Genomic DNA, 12,870 nt, shown 5'->3' on the forward strand with positions numbered 1-12,870 from the left:
AAAGACCATGCTGTGAGATATCAGGGACCATGTCGTAACTGGAAGGAAAACAAAAGCTGCGTAAGCACTTCCTATCTTTTGAGAGCTCACTGTGCTTTGCATGGAATTTTTTAATGCACTGTTCCATAGATGAAGATAATTCACAAGATTTCGCAAATCCACAGCATTCAATAATGGCCAGCTTTGTGAGGAAAAAGCAGTAAAACTTCTATTTTCTTCTACTCCTTACATTTTTTGTGAGAAGTCCTGCTGAAGTTCTCCTGGATCCCAGCAGTCTATATTTCACTGAATGGATTTTAAAGCATACTGAGCTTCTGATATTCAAGACAGACAAAATTCCAACAAGATTGTGGAAAACAATTTATTTGTCAAATTTCTGAAATGGACAATTTTAGTAAAACAAAGGCATAAAATAAAACTAAGTTGGATTTTTGGATACAAAGTAAAGAGTTCAAATGTTGATACCTGGTAATCACTGTTGTTTTCTTAGAAGCGCATGAATTCATAGCAAGAGCACCACTGGAAGCACTGAACAAAATCTCGCCCAGCCAAACCACATCTTCAGTGTGGTCTTGGAAATAACTGTGTAAACACCAAGGGCCCACTTCACCCATGTAGTGATAGCACCTTTATCAGTATATCTGTAGGGTGTGATTCCAAGACCCTGGCAGATAATGGCAGTTTTTCCCTTGACTTGGCTGAACCAGATGACTAGGCTGTAATTCAATATATAGTACAGCTAGTGGGTATCCCTAGGGACCAGGTGCCTAATTCCTAGATAGTCCCGTGGAAATTTTATGCCCACAGAATTCATTGGGAATTAGACAACTTGGTGCTTTTGAGGAAAAAAAAAAATCCCACTAACTGGGCTCAGAGCGATTTTCCAAAATGGAGTTTGGACCATAACAGAAGTCGTCAGGTCATTTGTGAGGTTCCTGGTTTCACTGTATGACCATGAGATTACTTTGTGAAGGAGTGCAGTTGTATAGCTTCTTCACTTGTTCCCCCCTCTCCTATGGCTATTCTCTATCCGTCATTTGGTTGGTGCCTAGCCCCCCCCCTGCTCCAGATGAGAACGTCAGCAATGAAGCATGCTCCACCACCCACTTCCACCCCATCCCTAGGAAGTCAGCGCCCAATCCCATGGCACTGGAGGCCAAAGACGCTTTCCACCCATGTCTAGTGCACAGGTAGTTTGGGTAATGAAGTCCAGCCCTCCCTCACCAGTGTGGGAGATGCAACTCAAACTTGCCAGCCGTGACAACGATCCCCTCTCAAAGCTTGCTGAAGTGTTGGATGTTTCACTTGAAGCACAGTATTGGGTTAGGACCATCGTGAGCCAGGCAAGTGCTCAGCTGAAGTTTGAGGAAAAGAAGTAAACGAACAAAAAAAAAAACGGTATCTGAAAAGAGTATAATCGACCTTGCAAGACCGGGCAAGTCCTTAGTGGTATGAAATTCCTCATCCTGATTCTTTCTTGGCAAAACTGGTGGGATGAGATTGCTTCTGTTGTTCTGGAGGCTTATTGTTAGGTGTGCTTGTGTTTGTCTGCTGGGGGCTAGAGGGAGCAGGGAAGGTAGTCATAGGAAAGGGAGGAAGGTTTGGGGGCCAAGAAGGTAGAGGTATAGAGGAAGAAGCAGGGGGACAAAGGAAAGGGGACTGTGCACAGATAAGACTGTGGCACTATGGCTATCTTTATAGACACAAGTTCCTCAGGTTGATCAAGAATACTGTTAATTTTTTTTTGTTTGTTTTTCATTTTTAGGAAAGACAGAAGCAGGCACAGCCCTGGCAGAAACCCACCCAGCTGCTCAGTCAACAGCTATTTTCCTGGAGACAGTTTGGTAGAAGACGCCACGCAGCAGAGAGGTATAGTCAGGCACGCGGAAGAGGTGGCGCTCCCCATAGACCACATCGTAGTCTGCGCTCTTCCCCGTCACCAGGACACGGATGTTGGGCTCATTGACTTGGCTGCCCACTGCCAACACATATATTTCAATGCCGGCCTGCTGAGCTTCCTGCACGGCCCTCTCAATGGCCCTTGTGGTGATCCCCTGAGAGTTGCCATCGGAAAACACCAGCACCCTCTTCTTCGCCCCGCCACGGGAGGACCTCTGGTACAGTCCCATGACGTACCGCAGAGCGGCGTTGACATCCGTGGCATCATTAATGAACTCCATGTTGTCAATGGCTTTGGCAATCACTGTGTAGTTGTACTGAAACTGTGCTTCTACCTTCTGCTGGTTCCTGCCACTGTACTGGACCACTGAGACCCGCACAGAGTCATCGGCAGGCTTGCCTGCCTCCAGGAACCGCTCTGCCAGCCGCTTCACAAACTTCTTGGTGGTCTCAAAGTTCTTGCTGCCGACACTGGTGGAGCTGTCCACCAGGAGGGTGATGTCTGCTGGCCCAGCAAAGGTGACTGCAAGGAGAAAGGGTTGTTATGCTGTTTCTTTCTCTGTGTCTTTCCATGTGAAAGGCCACTGAAATCACTAGTTGTCTCACAGGCTTCCTGTTTTGGCATACTTATGAAATCTTCAGTCTTTGGCTATTTCCTGCCCCAGTTTCTCCTGCCCCAGTGCTATCCTACACTTGTCGTTTTATTCTTCCATTCTTTCTTTTATTGGTTTATGCAGGGCTGTACTCCCAGGTACTTATTTAGCTTAGGTAATCTAATGACAATTGTTACTCATCACATGGGTCATTTTTTTGGAGTTACGCTGCCCTTTCTTGTCTGGGGTAGAAATCCATCTCCTGAGCTGACTTGTTTCTGTGACGAGTGTAATGACTGTATTTGCTTTACTTCTGCCTTTGGAGTGTATCTGACTAAATTCCTCCTTGTACTAACTTTTCAACCCACTTTCTCAAATATCCTGTTAGGATGTTGATTTTCTTGCTTTTCCTTTCCTAGGGCATTCTTGATTCAATGCTCTCACGGCCACATAGTGATGGATTTCTCGTTACCTAACTCATCAAAAGCCTGTGAGTCAGTCAGGACTAAATCTGGCGCAGCCTCCTTTGTGGGTTGAGGTACCAGAAAGGCAACTGTCAAGGCTTGTCTTAGCCCAGTCCCCCAAGTGCTTTGGGCTGATGTGTGTGCACGTGCTCACCCTGCTATGCGTGTCTCAGTCTGACCAGGTTTACTCACTCTTTTCCGGCTCAGGTCTGCATGTTGTATATCCAGGCCAGAAGCAGAGCACAGGAGCCTTCCTGTTACTTATACCCTGTTGCCAAAGGTCTCCAAGCTCTACGTTCTTACAGATATAAATGTCCCCTGCCCCCACCACAGCATCCACGACCCCTCCCTGTGTATTATGGCATGAGGAGTAAATACTCACTTGGACAGGTGTAGTCTGGACATTTCTTCTCTGTTAAAAAGATCAAAAAAGAGTATGTCACTGGCCCACCCAGGAAAAATCACTTCTTAGCCTACACCACAGCTTTCTGTGGAGCCAGGAGTGGGGGCAAGTGCTGGGGACTCATCTAGCTTACAGCCCTATTCTGCCAGCTGCTGTGAAAATGTTATAAACGTGCACCAGAGAGCACAGATGTCCATGCCTGAAATATGGATGGAGCTGCCCTGCACCAAGTGAGGATCTGGACATGACTGTGAAGTGTTCTGAGATGCAATGCTGAGATACAAATTCCTGTTTCACTAAAGCTTGAATGCAGTTCTCTTCCCTCAGTGCCTTAGTGCAGCTTAAGAGAATGACCAGCAGATGACAGAGAGGGCAGCCTGAACCCCTCACCCTTTTGTTGCAACGGTCCTTGCTATGTTCCTTATTGCCTTCATCCAGATCCCTGAGGCTTCTGCAATTTTCCAGGGATGGTGAGCCAGACTAGCCTGCAGCCAGGGCATGCCATAGCCCCCAGTTGCCCTAGCACAGGGCTTTCACCCACCTTGGCAGACATATGAGGTGATATTCTGCAAAAAGGTGTCATCCAGGAGCTCGGCATAGTTGTCCCTCTGAATGGACAGTCCTGGTCTGGTGGGTCTGCTTAAACAAGCAATGTCATTCAGGTGATCTGGATTTGGGGGATTCCGGAAAATGTCACCTATCCCAAGGGAAACCACCTGCAGGAAAGTTAAAAACCCCATTAGTGGTGTCTAACACATTCATAATTATGACTGTTCATTGCTCAAACTGCTTGGAAGCACCAGGTCCTTTCAAATAGGCTGACAGGCCAGGTGAGAGGAGCAAACAGTCTTCCAGATATGGTCTCTCACTCCATGAGAACATTTCTAGTGACCTGGGTCCTCCCTGCCCCGGCCTTGGGGTGCAAAGGTATGGAGAGCCCCAGAGAACTTGTACTACTCTAACACATGGTTGCTATGTGGCAATTTCCGGCCCACACTGCCAGCCTGCCTAGGGCTCCCACGCTCTTACCGGGGTGACATCACACAGGGAGGAGAGCGGGGTAGGGTCCCGCAGAGTATCAGAGCGTCCATCCGTGATGACAATGGCAACGCGCTTGTCAGAGGTGAATCTCTGCACCAGGTTCTCCTTGGTGAACTGCAGGGCCTCTCCAGTGTATGTGCCGCCAGCTATCCATTTCAGGTTCTTGACTGCCCTGCAAGTACAGACATCAGTAAGTCTGGAAATCCTGCCCGACAGATATCTCTGAAATGTCTGGGAACACATATCCCAGACACATTTGCAAGGCAAGCTAGCATCGCACCTGCTCAGGGCTTTGGGAAAGCAATTGGCAAGATCCATGGCCTCGGATCACCTACAAAGCCATCAACTAAATATGTGGCTGCTCCTGCATGTGACTGGTGGCCAGAGATGCTCCAGGGGAGCTGGAACCCACCCTCTGGCAAGGCAGCCCTTTCCTAGACTGAAGGGCAGTAATGCAAAAGCCGGAGGCAGACATCAACGCTGAGCTCTGCCCCATGCCAGAGTTCCAGTAAACCAAAGAGATGAGGTCCTGGTGCAATTTCTGTGTCTCTGAAGCGGAGTTGAGACCAGATAAAGCTGTAGGGGACATGTCTGTAGTGCTTGAGTGACAAGCCCCTACTGCCCTTTAGGGACAACCCACAGTAGGAAAACAGGATAGGACTCCCTAGTACTTAAAGAACATTTAGCGTCCTTACAACCTGCAGGAGTCACTGGCTCAGAGGTGGAGGCTGAGATGTGAGTAGGAAGGCCCTTGGCTTGGTATCTGAATGGTGTGTGGACTTACTGTTTGAGTGCCCCAATGTTGTCTATGTTGGCATCCCCCATGGCCACCAGCTCCTGCGTGTTGTCATGGCTGTATTGCACGACTCCCACGCGGGACTCCCCAGGTTCAAACTGTTGAAAAAACAGAAGCCAATTAGAGCCAGATATCAGCTGGGCCCCAGAGAGCTCAGCAAACCTGCCAAAGGCTTTTTTTGCTCCTTCTGCGCTGAAGGCCTTCACTGACAAGCTCTGATGCCTCTCCTCAAGAGCATTATTTATTCTGAGCGGAGGAGCGGCAACTAGAGCAAATGCAAAAGGGGATGGGCATGGTGAGCCAGGGATGTTGGAACAAGACCTAAACCCAGGTTTCCCAGCTCAGTGGTCTCAACACAAGCCATTGACTGCAGTGGGTGGCTGGGAACAGACCTTTTCTCAAAACTTCTGCATTTCTTCTGAAACAGTAGTTTTGCTGCCCAGCTGTAGTCTCTCAGGCTTTCTACCAGCTTTCTGCCTGCGAAGGAGACCCATGTATGCCCACAGAGGTTCCTGAAGACCGGTCTTCTGAGCTTTACATCCCTTGTATGCTACAGATGTGTCTGACTATACCTTAAGAAAAATTGCATCCCAAATCTGCGTTCCAAAGCATGGGGGTAATTGGAATTTCCCATGCTTAGTAGGTTACTGGGGAATAGTAAGGAGAGTAAATGTCTTTATTCCTCTTCAGACTGAAAGACTCACTATCGAGAGAATACCACTGTTTGGGGGGGGGTGGGGGGTGGAGGGATTCTTTGTTAATAATGTGCTTAACTAACTACATACATCCAAACTTGGGGGCAGGCACAGGGTGCCTAAGGAGCTGACAATCAGGGAACGCTAGGAAGTTGGAACACATCTCATGTATGGTCTACTCCAGCCTCCCAAGACACACATCAGAAAAAGTAAGAGATCAAGAGACTGACTGATTGATTAGGAGAACGTAGTTCCCTATGAGCTGTCTGTTCTGGGACATGGAGGAAGAGGTCGCAGCCATAGCAGATAGAGACCCTTTGCCCAGAGAGAATGAAATGCCTATATTTTGGGACAGCAGACTCTGCCATCTCTTCTCTGCTGCTCTATGAGGCTGGAAGGAATCAAGACCATCCTGCTTACACACTTGCAGCTGAGCCTTGTGGAGTTCACTTGTGTGTGGAGGCATCTCCCTGTCTCTTTGCTTGCAGTGAGAAATAAGTGTGGGTGCACGAGCGTATTCTGGCACATCTCACCTTCACACGCTCATCCTTGCTTAGCCGATCAATGACCTTAATGATGAAATCCTTGGCGATCTGGAAGTTCTGCAGGCCGATACTCTCCGAACTGTCCAACACGAAGAGGAGATCGACAGGTCCACATGTACACTCTGCAGCAAAGCACAGGAGCAGAGGTTTACGTTTTTTGTCTGAGCAGCTCCCCCAGAGCAGCATGTTTTGCTGAGAAGCATACCCAGGAAGCAGGAGTGATATGTGCTGTCAGTACAGAACAGGTGCCTGTGCTCTATCCACCCACAAAGCATGATATAAAATGAAACTGCAAAATAGCTGCATAGGAGTACTGAGAATCAGTTTGCTATTTTTTCCATTTAAATCTTTCTCAGTGCCCCTTTTAAGACATGTAACATTTCAAAGATGGCAGTACCCATAAAAAAACCTAGTAATCTATTCCAAAACACATTTCCACAGAAGCCTCCTATCTTCTTCCATTCATTGCCTGGGGAGGACAGAGCTGATACAGGTGGGCTTGGGGAGGCTGACTAAGCTTTCTCCACTTTTTCCCATGGCTGAAGGACATTAGGTGTCCTTGTTTCAAGCCTTTGGATTGCAGACTCAACCCATCTACACAGCTCTGGAGAAGGATGTGTGAGAAGGATACAGAGCTGGATCCACAGCACGCAGTAAATGGCTATTCCTTTCAATTGTGAAAAAGGTGGGGAAAATCGCCTGCAGCTTTGCTGGCATAGGGCACCTTGACAGCAATTTTCTGCAGTTTGAGACCTAGCCACAGCAGCCTCTGAATCTGCACAGCGCCCTCCCAGAGAGCTTGCTGCCTTCCCCTACTTTGCTTATGCTTGGTCCTCACTCCTATGCTCTCATCACTTATTTATGGTACAAGGCAAGGAGCAGGGAAAGGGAGTTGTGGAAGCAACAAGAAGAACTAGCAAATGTTTACAGAAGGCTTTGCCAAGTAACACTCACCACAGCAAGCTAGAGGAGAAAGGAGAGAAAGAGAGAACATTAAAATGCTAGATACAACCATTTTGCATACACTAATCCAGACTGCAAGTCCATGTTTCTGCAAACCTAGAGACACTTGCTCTGGACAATTCAAACTCTTGCTTGTTCACAGAGGTTTCCCTCCTGCCTGAGACATCCAGAACTCTCTCCTGTCTCAGTCTGTGCTGCCCCGAACTGAAAAGCTGTTTGTGGCAGAGCTCTGTTTCTGGACACGTTGATGTTTCCCTTTTTAAGTATAAATAAAAGCTAATCAGCTAATCCTAGAAGGATTAAGTAAATCACCAGAGTATGGAGCACAAACTATGTTCCCTAAGTACTGTATACTGCTCCAGCACTTCATTACTGGCCAGGGGCCAAAAATCCTTTGCAGCATGTACTTATTTCTGCTCCCTTACAGTAGGCACGCTCCGAATGGTATCAGTCACAGTCTGAAAACAGACTTCCCATTTCCAAGGGGAAAAAGTCAGGCCTTGCTATTGAAAAACCATTGTAAAACGGTCCACACGAAGATTTCACACACAACTCTGCTTGTAATTTCCCTGAAGGGTTACTGTATATGCACACAGCTGCAGGCACAGGACCGGCATTGACTCGGCAAACTGATCTGCAGTACACACACATGAGATATGCAGTTGCACAACTGGCTTTAGAAATCAAGCTTGGACTGGCTGGGAGTCACAGGGCTTGGAGAGTGGAGAGCAACACACAAGAGACTCACTTTTTTTCACACACATTCCCAGCTGCAGGGAAGACTTTCTCCCTTTTTTTTCCTCCCAGCTCTCTGGCTTAATTGCCAGTGCTCCCTTCAATCTGTGCTCCCCAGTGCACCAATCCTCCCATTGCTGAGCTTTCTGCCACAGCTCCTAGCAAGTAACTAACTGAAAGGGAGCAATGCCCCCTGTCCCAGCCAGAGAGCATCACTTTCCATGCTGCTTGGGGACTGTCCGGTTCACTGATAGGCCTGCAGCACAGATCCAAGCTCTGCAATGCTCTGGCTGGCAAAAGAGAGCATGGCCTTGCTGCTTATCCCCCATGGGGATGCAGGGTGCTCGGTGGGTTCCTTTGCCGAGCACAGAGCTGGGCAAAGCGGCCACCTCCCTCTAAGCAGGGGCAAAGTCTTGGAGGAGTGGCACAGGGATACTCACAGCACATCTTCATGATGATGTCTAAAATCTCACATTCCTGAAAACAGAGAAGAACCCTTTAACAGTGGTGAAAAAAGCTGACTGCTGCCCATGGACCCAAGTGCCTCTGCCGCTCACCAGCCCAGCTGCTGCTGTATGCGCTCGAAGCATACCCTGATTTGGAAATGAGTGATGTGTTGCTCATATTGGAGCAATTGAGGGCTGGGATTTGTTGGCAATGAACGGCACCCGCTGCTCTGGCTGCACAGAAGAGACTGCATGGAAGATCCCAGCTCAGCACCCAACTTGCTGGGCCTTTCCTCGGTCTGTGTGGGGTGCTGCTGACCAGGAGCTGGTTGCTCACCAGAACGTGGGGAGACCCTGACCTTGGTGATACCATGGCCAGAACATGTTCATGTTCCTCCCCTGGTGGGCAAATGTCATGGCATTCATCTTAAAGCAAAGTGGAGGGGCCAAGCTGGGAAAAATACCAAATGCTTCCTACATATACGAGAGCTGATGTTTTCACACTATGGAGGGGACTTGCTGGTGATGGACTGGCATGAAGGAAGGAAATCTGGCCACTGAGATTCATGGGGAGAGTAATGGGGGGCAGATACCTTCCAGCTTTATATTCCTTTGAAAAGCCCAGGCATATGAGGCTCTCCCAGCAGCCTCCCAGCAGCAATCCCCCTCCCAGAAGCCATTGTGTGGGGCAGGGGAAGTGCAGACCAAGCAAGCAAGCAGCGCCCAGATCCTGTCCCACTCACATCTGGTCCTGGAGGCCCTACAGGTCCTGGTGGTCCCTGTCAAACAGAAACATTGAGAGAGCGTTTACAAGAGCAACCAGTCCCTCTGGGGTGAGCTCTGCCTATCTCTTAGCAAGCAATGCAGAGCACAGTCTGGAAAAGTTGCTGAGCTCCCCAGCTGCTGATTCCTGCGCTGGGCTTTGAACAGGTAGATCTGTTTGCTTGCACGCTGCCCTGAGGCGGTGTGTTGGGAAGGGAGACCCACCACCATGTGTACTGTGCCTCGCTCATGGTGGGCAGGCAAGCTTTCACCACCGGCAGCAAACACACACATTGTGTGTCCTGCTGAGGTGAGTGAGGATGTGCCCCTTCATTGCCACTATGACACCCCCGGGGGATGGATGCATTTCGCTCTGGAGAGGCCTCTCCTGTAACCTCCGGCCAACGCAAGGCAACACAAGCAAGCAGTGACTCAGCATGAACTGAAACGCTTTCATGTTCAGGATGGCCACTCCAAAATGCTGTAACCCGATAGCTTACCCTTACTGAACTCAGTCATTTGAGAATGTTTTGTTCAGGAAAAAGCACAAATGCTTGTGTTTGCTGCCCTGATTTGGGATGAACGTGAATGTCAGAGAAGCCGAACTGCCCGCCGAGGGATTTCTGCTTGGCTCTGCGTAAACATCTGCTACTAATTTCAGAGACCCATGTACTAAGGCCATAGCAGTGAGCTTTCAAACTGCCTTGCTACTGCTGTAAGTGGGGGTCACACAGAGCAAACCTGCTGCCAGCTCTGCTGTTGGGAGCTCTACCAGCCCAGTATGCTGTGCTCTTTGGTGCAAATCCTTTCAGGGTCCTCACTTACCGGACGGCCTTCAGGTCCCCTGCGACCCTTTGCTCCTTTGCTGCCCCTGGGACCTGGCGTTAGGTTCTGGAATTAAAAAAAAACAAATTATAAAAAATCCCCACGGATCTGTACATGTCAGAACGATGTGCAGCACTTTCCACTTCCAGATGTCAGCTGAGCCCTCCTTAACAGTAGTGTTGCCATGAGAGCATTATTTGAGCTTGTTGTGCCCAACGAACCACAAAAATTAGGACTCGGGGAGTTTGGGATGGAAACAAGGAAAATCTCCTTCCCCAGGGTAATGGTGTAGCACAGGTGCAAATATTGGTGATACCTGGAAGCACACAATACTGTGCTGGAGATGTTATCCACGTCAACCCAACAGATCTGGAGATATGCCAGCCATCAGCCACAGAGTGCAAACGGGATGTCTGGAGAGAGCTCCCCTTGCCATCAGATGTTGCACAGTGGCAAAGGGTAGTGCTAGATCCAGCCCAAAGCTTCCACACTATGTTTGGGGAGGAAAATGATTCAGCTTAATACAGATTACTCACATCATTGCCAGGGTCTCCGGCTTCTCCTTCATCACCTTTAGGACCAACATAGCCCTTTGTTCCCTGAAAAATGATAAAGAGAAGACTTCTGCATGGAAAGCCATTGTTAGCATGATGAGGTCGGTTCATGCAGTGACCTCATGAGAACTGGCTTGGGGAGGTGCACAGGCTGCCTACCACCAAATTACAGCATTACTGAGAGAGAGAGCTTCTTTCAGGGCTTTCACTGTGATAGCCACTGTCCAGCTCCCGCTCAGTGGTACTTCCCACCTCAAATGCTAGCCTTATGGGTGCATCTGAGGGCACTCTGCCCAAGCTGCCATACTTGAGTGTTGTATTACCAGTGCCACAAAGGACGTACTGGCACATGAAACATCCACTACAGAGGGAAAGGAGCAGAAGGGAAACAGGCTTTTGGAGGAGTAGACTGCTTTGGGACATCCATTTAACCAAAGGACCAGCCAGAATACATCAGCCAGGGCAATCTGCACTGGGTATGAGAGGAAGCAACAAACTTACATTGATGCCAGGGTCACCTCTGTCTCCTGGCTGCCCCTGGGGATGAAGGAAAGGAAGCATGTTAGATCAGACAAGCAGAAATAATTGTCTTAAGGTCTCAAAGTAGCATACAAAACTTACGGGGGCACCTGGGAATCCAATTGTGCCATTCCCAGGAGGGCCGTCTTCACCCTGGAAAGGAAGGAATACATGAGATGTGAAGAGCAGACTCTTTAGATGGCATGGCAGCAAGATCCTGCTCTCCTCGGGCAGCTGATCACCAGAGAAAAATGTTTACTGGAAAAATATGTGACTGGTGGGTTGGACATCAGTGCAGGCAGTTAGAAAGGCCATCTTGCTTGTAAACCAAGTATGACAGATCTACTGCCACCGAGAAGACAGAGAGTCCCTCTTGCTTTTACAGAACTGTATTTAAAAGTTCCAATTCGTTCCATGTTAAATTCAGTCAAATACTGTTCCTCCTCCTTCTTCTCCCCCCAGAGAGAAAGCAGTTTTGCTGTGGCTCCCTCCCACCACACAAACCCTAGGCTGTAACATATCCCCTCGCACTCTGAGAAAGGTGTTCCTTTGCAAAGCCTTGGTGAATGTAAGAAGGACTGGGGCACAAGCTGTCTGTCCATCTCACAGGCTCTTAAATTCCTGTTCTTTATTTTAGAAGGAAAAAGGAGCAGAGACAGCAGGGACAGGGAGAAAGAGAACACCCAGAAGCCCTGGGAGTGACACTGACCCTCTCAGAGATTGGGGGTTGGGTGAGACGGTCACAGCCCAGGTGATATTTGATCCACTTTGGAACAAACATCCAGAGATATGGCGCTCTGTGCCTGCAGATGCGATGTATATTCAAAGCAGGCTGCTTGCAAGTTCCCTGAGCGTATCTCAGGTGTTCAGCTGTATAGAACTGCAGTTTCTCCTTTTCTTCCTGAGCGGGGCAGTGCTGTGTGGGACCAACCTGCCATTGATCCTTTCTACGTTGCATACCGATCCAAGAAATAAATACCACTCACCCTTTCTCCCATCAAGCCAGGGTCTCCAGGCAACCCGGGTGCTCCAGGTAATCCCTTTGGGCCCTGAAAGGAGAGGAAGAAGCAGTGAAGCATTCTGCAAAGTCCTTTGAGCTGGGAAGATGATGTCTTCTGAGGCAACCAGCTGCTGCTCATTTTTCTGCAGTGCTCTGATCCCCTGTGCCCTACCTTAGACCAACCCCGCTACTCTGGAGAATACACATGGGAGCTTGCAAGGAGACCACCTTCTCTCAAGGGCAGCAGGCAGGGTAAACTACAGATCTCTGTTCCCTCAATAACTGCTTCAAGCTCATGACGAGAGATACTTTGCTCACATGAGAGCAATGCAAAGCCCACAGTTTGGCCAGAGATTCAGCTTATCTTGGCTGTTGGGATTCCGTGTGCTGGCAGATTTTAGTAGCTGCCCTTGGAGAGCAATTCCTTTAGCTTCTGCCAGAGGAAGGGCAAACTGCAGCATGAAGCCAAGTCTTTTATGGTATGGCCACTTCCTCTCCCAGAAATAGCCGCTAGGCTGTTGGGTAAAAGGTGGTCGTGGCCTTAGGGACCCACAAAAAAATGCCTTGATATGTCCAGCAGGAAACTAGCAGCTGAGTTTTTATCTACAAAGGGTTTCCAAGATCCGGGGG

General features: G+C 48.8%; 1 protein-coding gene across 1 annotated transcript in view; it reads right to left on the reverse strand.

Annotated features, from left to right (window-relative positions):
* Window positions 1–347: 347 nt before the first annotated feature.
* Window positions 348–12,870, reverse strand: part of COL6A1 (collagen type VI alpha 1 chain) — a 33,434-nt gene continuing 20,911 nt past the window's right edge. Inside the window, exons 22-35 of the mRNA XM_009680564.2 lie at window positions 12,227–12,289; window positions 11,343–11,393; window positions 11,223–11,258; window positions 10,704–10,766; window positions 10,168–10,233; window positions 9,324–9,359; window positions 8,575–8,611; window positions 7,391–7,399; window positions 6,425–6,558; window positions 5,185–5,294; window positions 4,389–4,572; window positions 3,901–4,075; window positions 3,339–3,368; window positions 348–2,422 (exon numbers count right to left, since the gene is read on the reverse strand). Of these exons, the coding sequence (XP_009678859.2) occupies window positions 1,812–2,422; window positions 3,339–3,368; window positions 3,901–4,075; window positions 4,389–4,572; window positions 5,185–5,294; window positions 6,425–6,558; window positions 7,391–7,399; window positions 8,575–8,611; window positions 9,324–9,359; window positions 10,168–10,233; window positions 10,704–10,766; window positions 11,223–11,258; window positions 11,343–11,393; window positions 12,227–12,289 (1,605 nt within the window). The 3' untranslated portion in view covers window positions 348–1,811. The remainder of the gene's footprint in view (window positions 2,423–3,338; window positions 3,369–3,900; window positions 4,076–4,388; window positions 4,573–5,184; window positions 5,295–6,424; window positions 6,559–7,390; window positions 7,400–8,574; window positions 8,612–9,323; window positions 9,360–10,167; window positions 10,234–10,703; window positions 10,767–11,222; window positions 11,259–11,342; window positions 11,394–12,226; window positions 12,290–12,870) is intronic.

Source organism: Struthio camelus, chromosome 6 (genome assembly GCF_040807025.1).
Source record: "Struthio camelus isolate bStrCam1 chromosome 6, bStrCam1.hap1, whole genome shotgun sequence".
In the NCBI taxonomy this organism is placed as follows: Eukaryota; Metazoa; Chordata; class Aves; order Struthioniformes; family Struthionidae; genus Struthio; species Struthio camelus.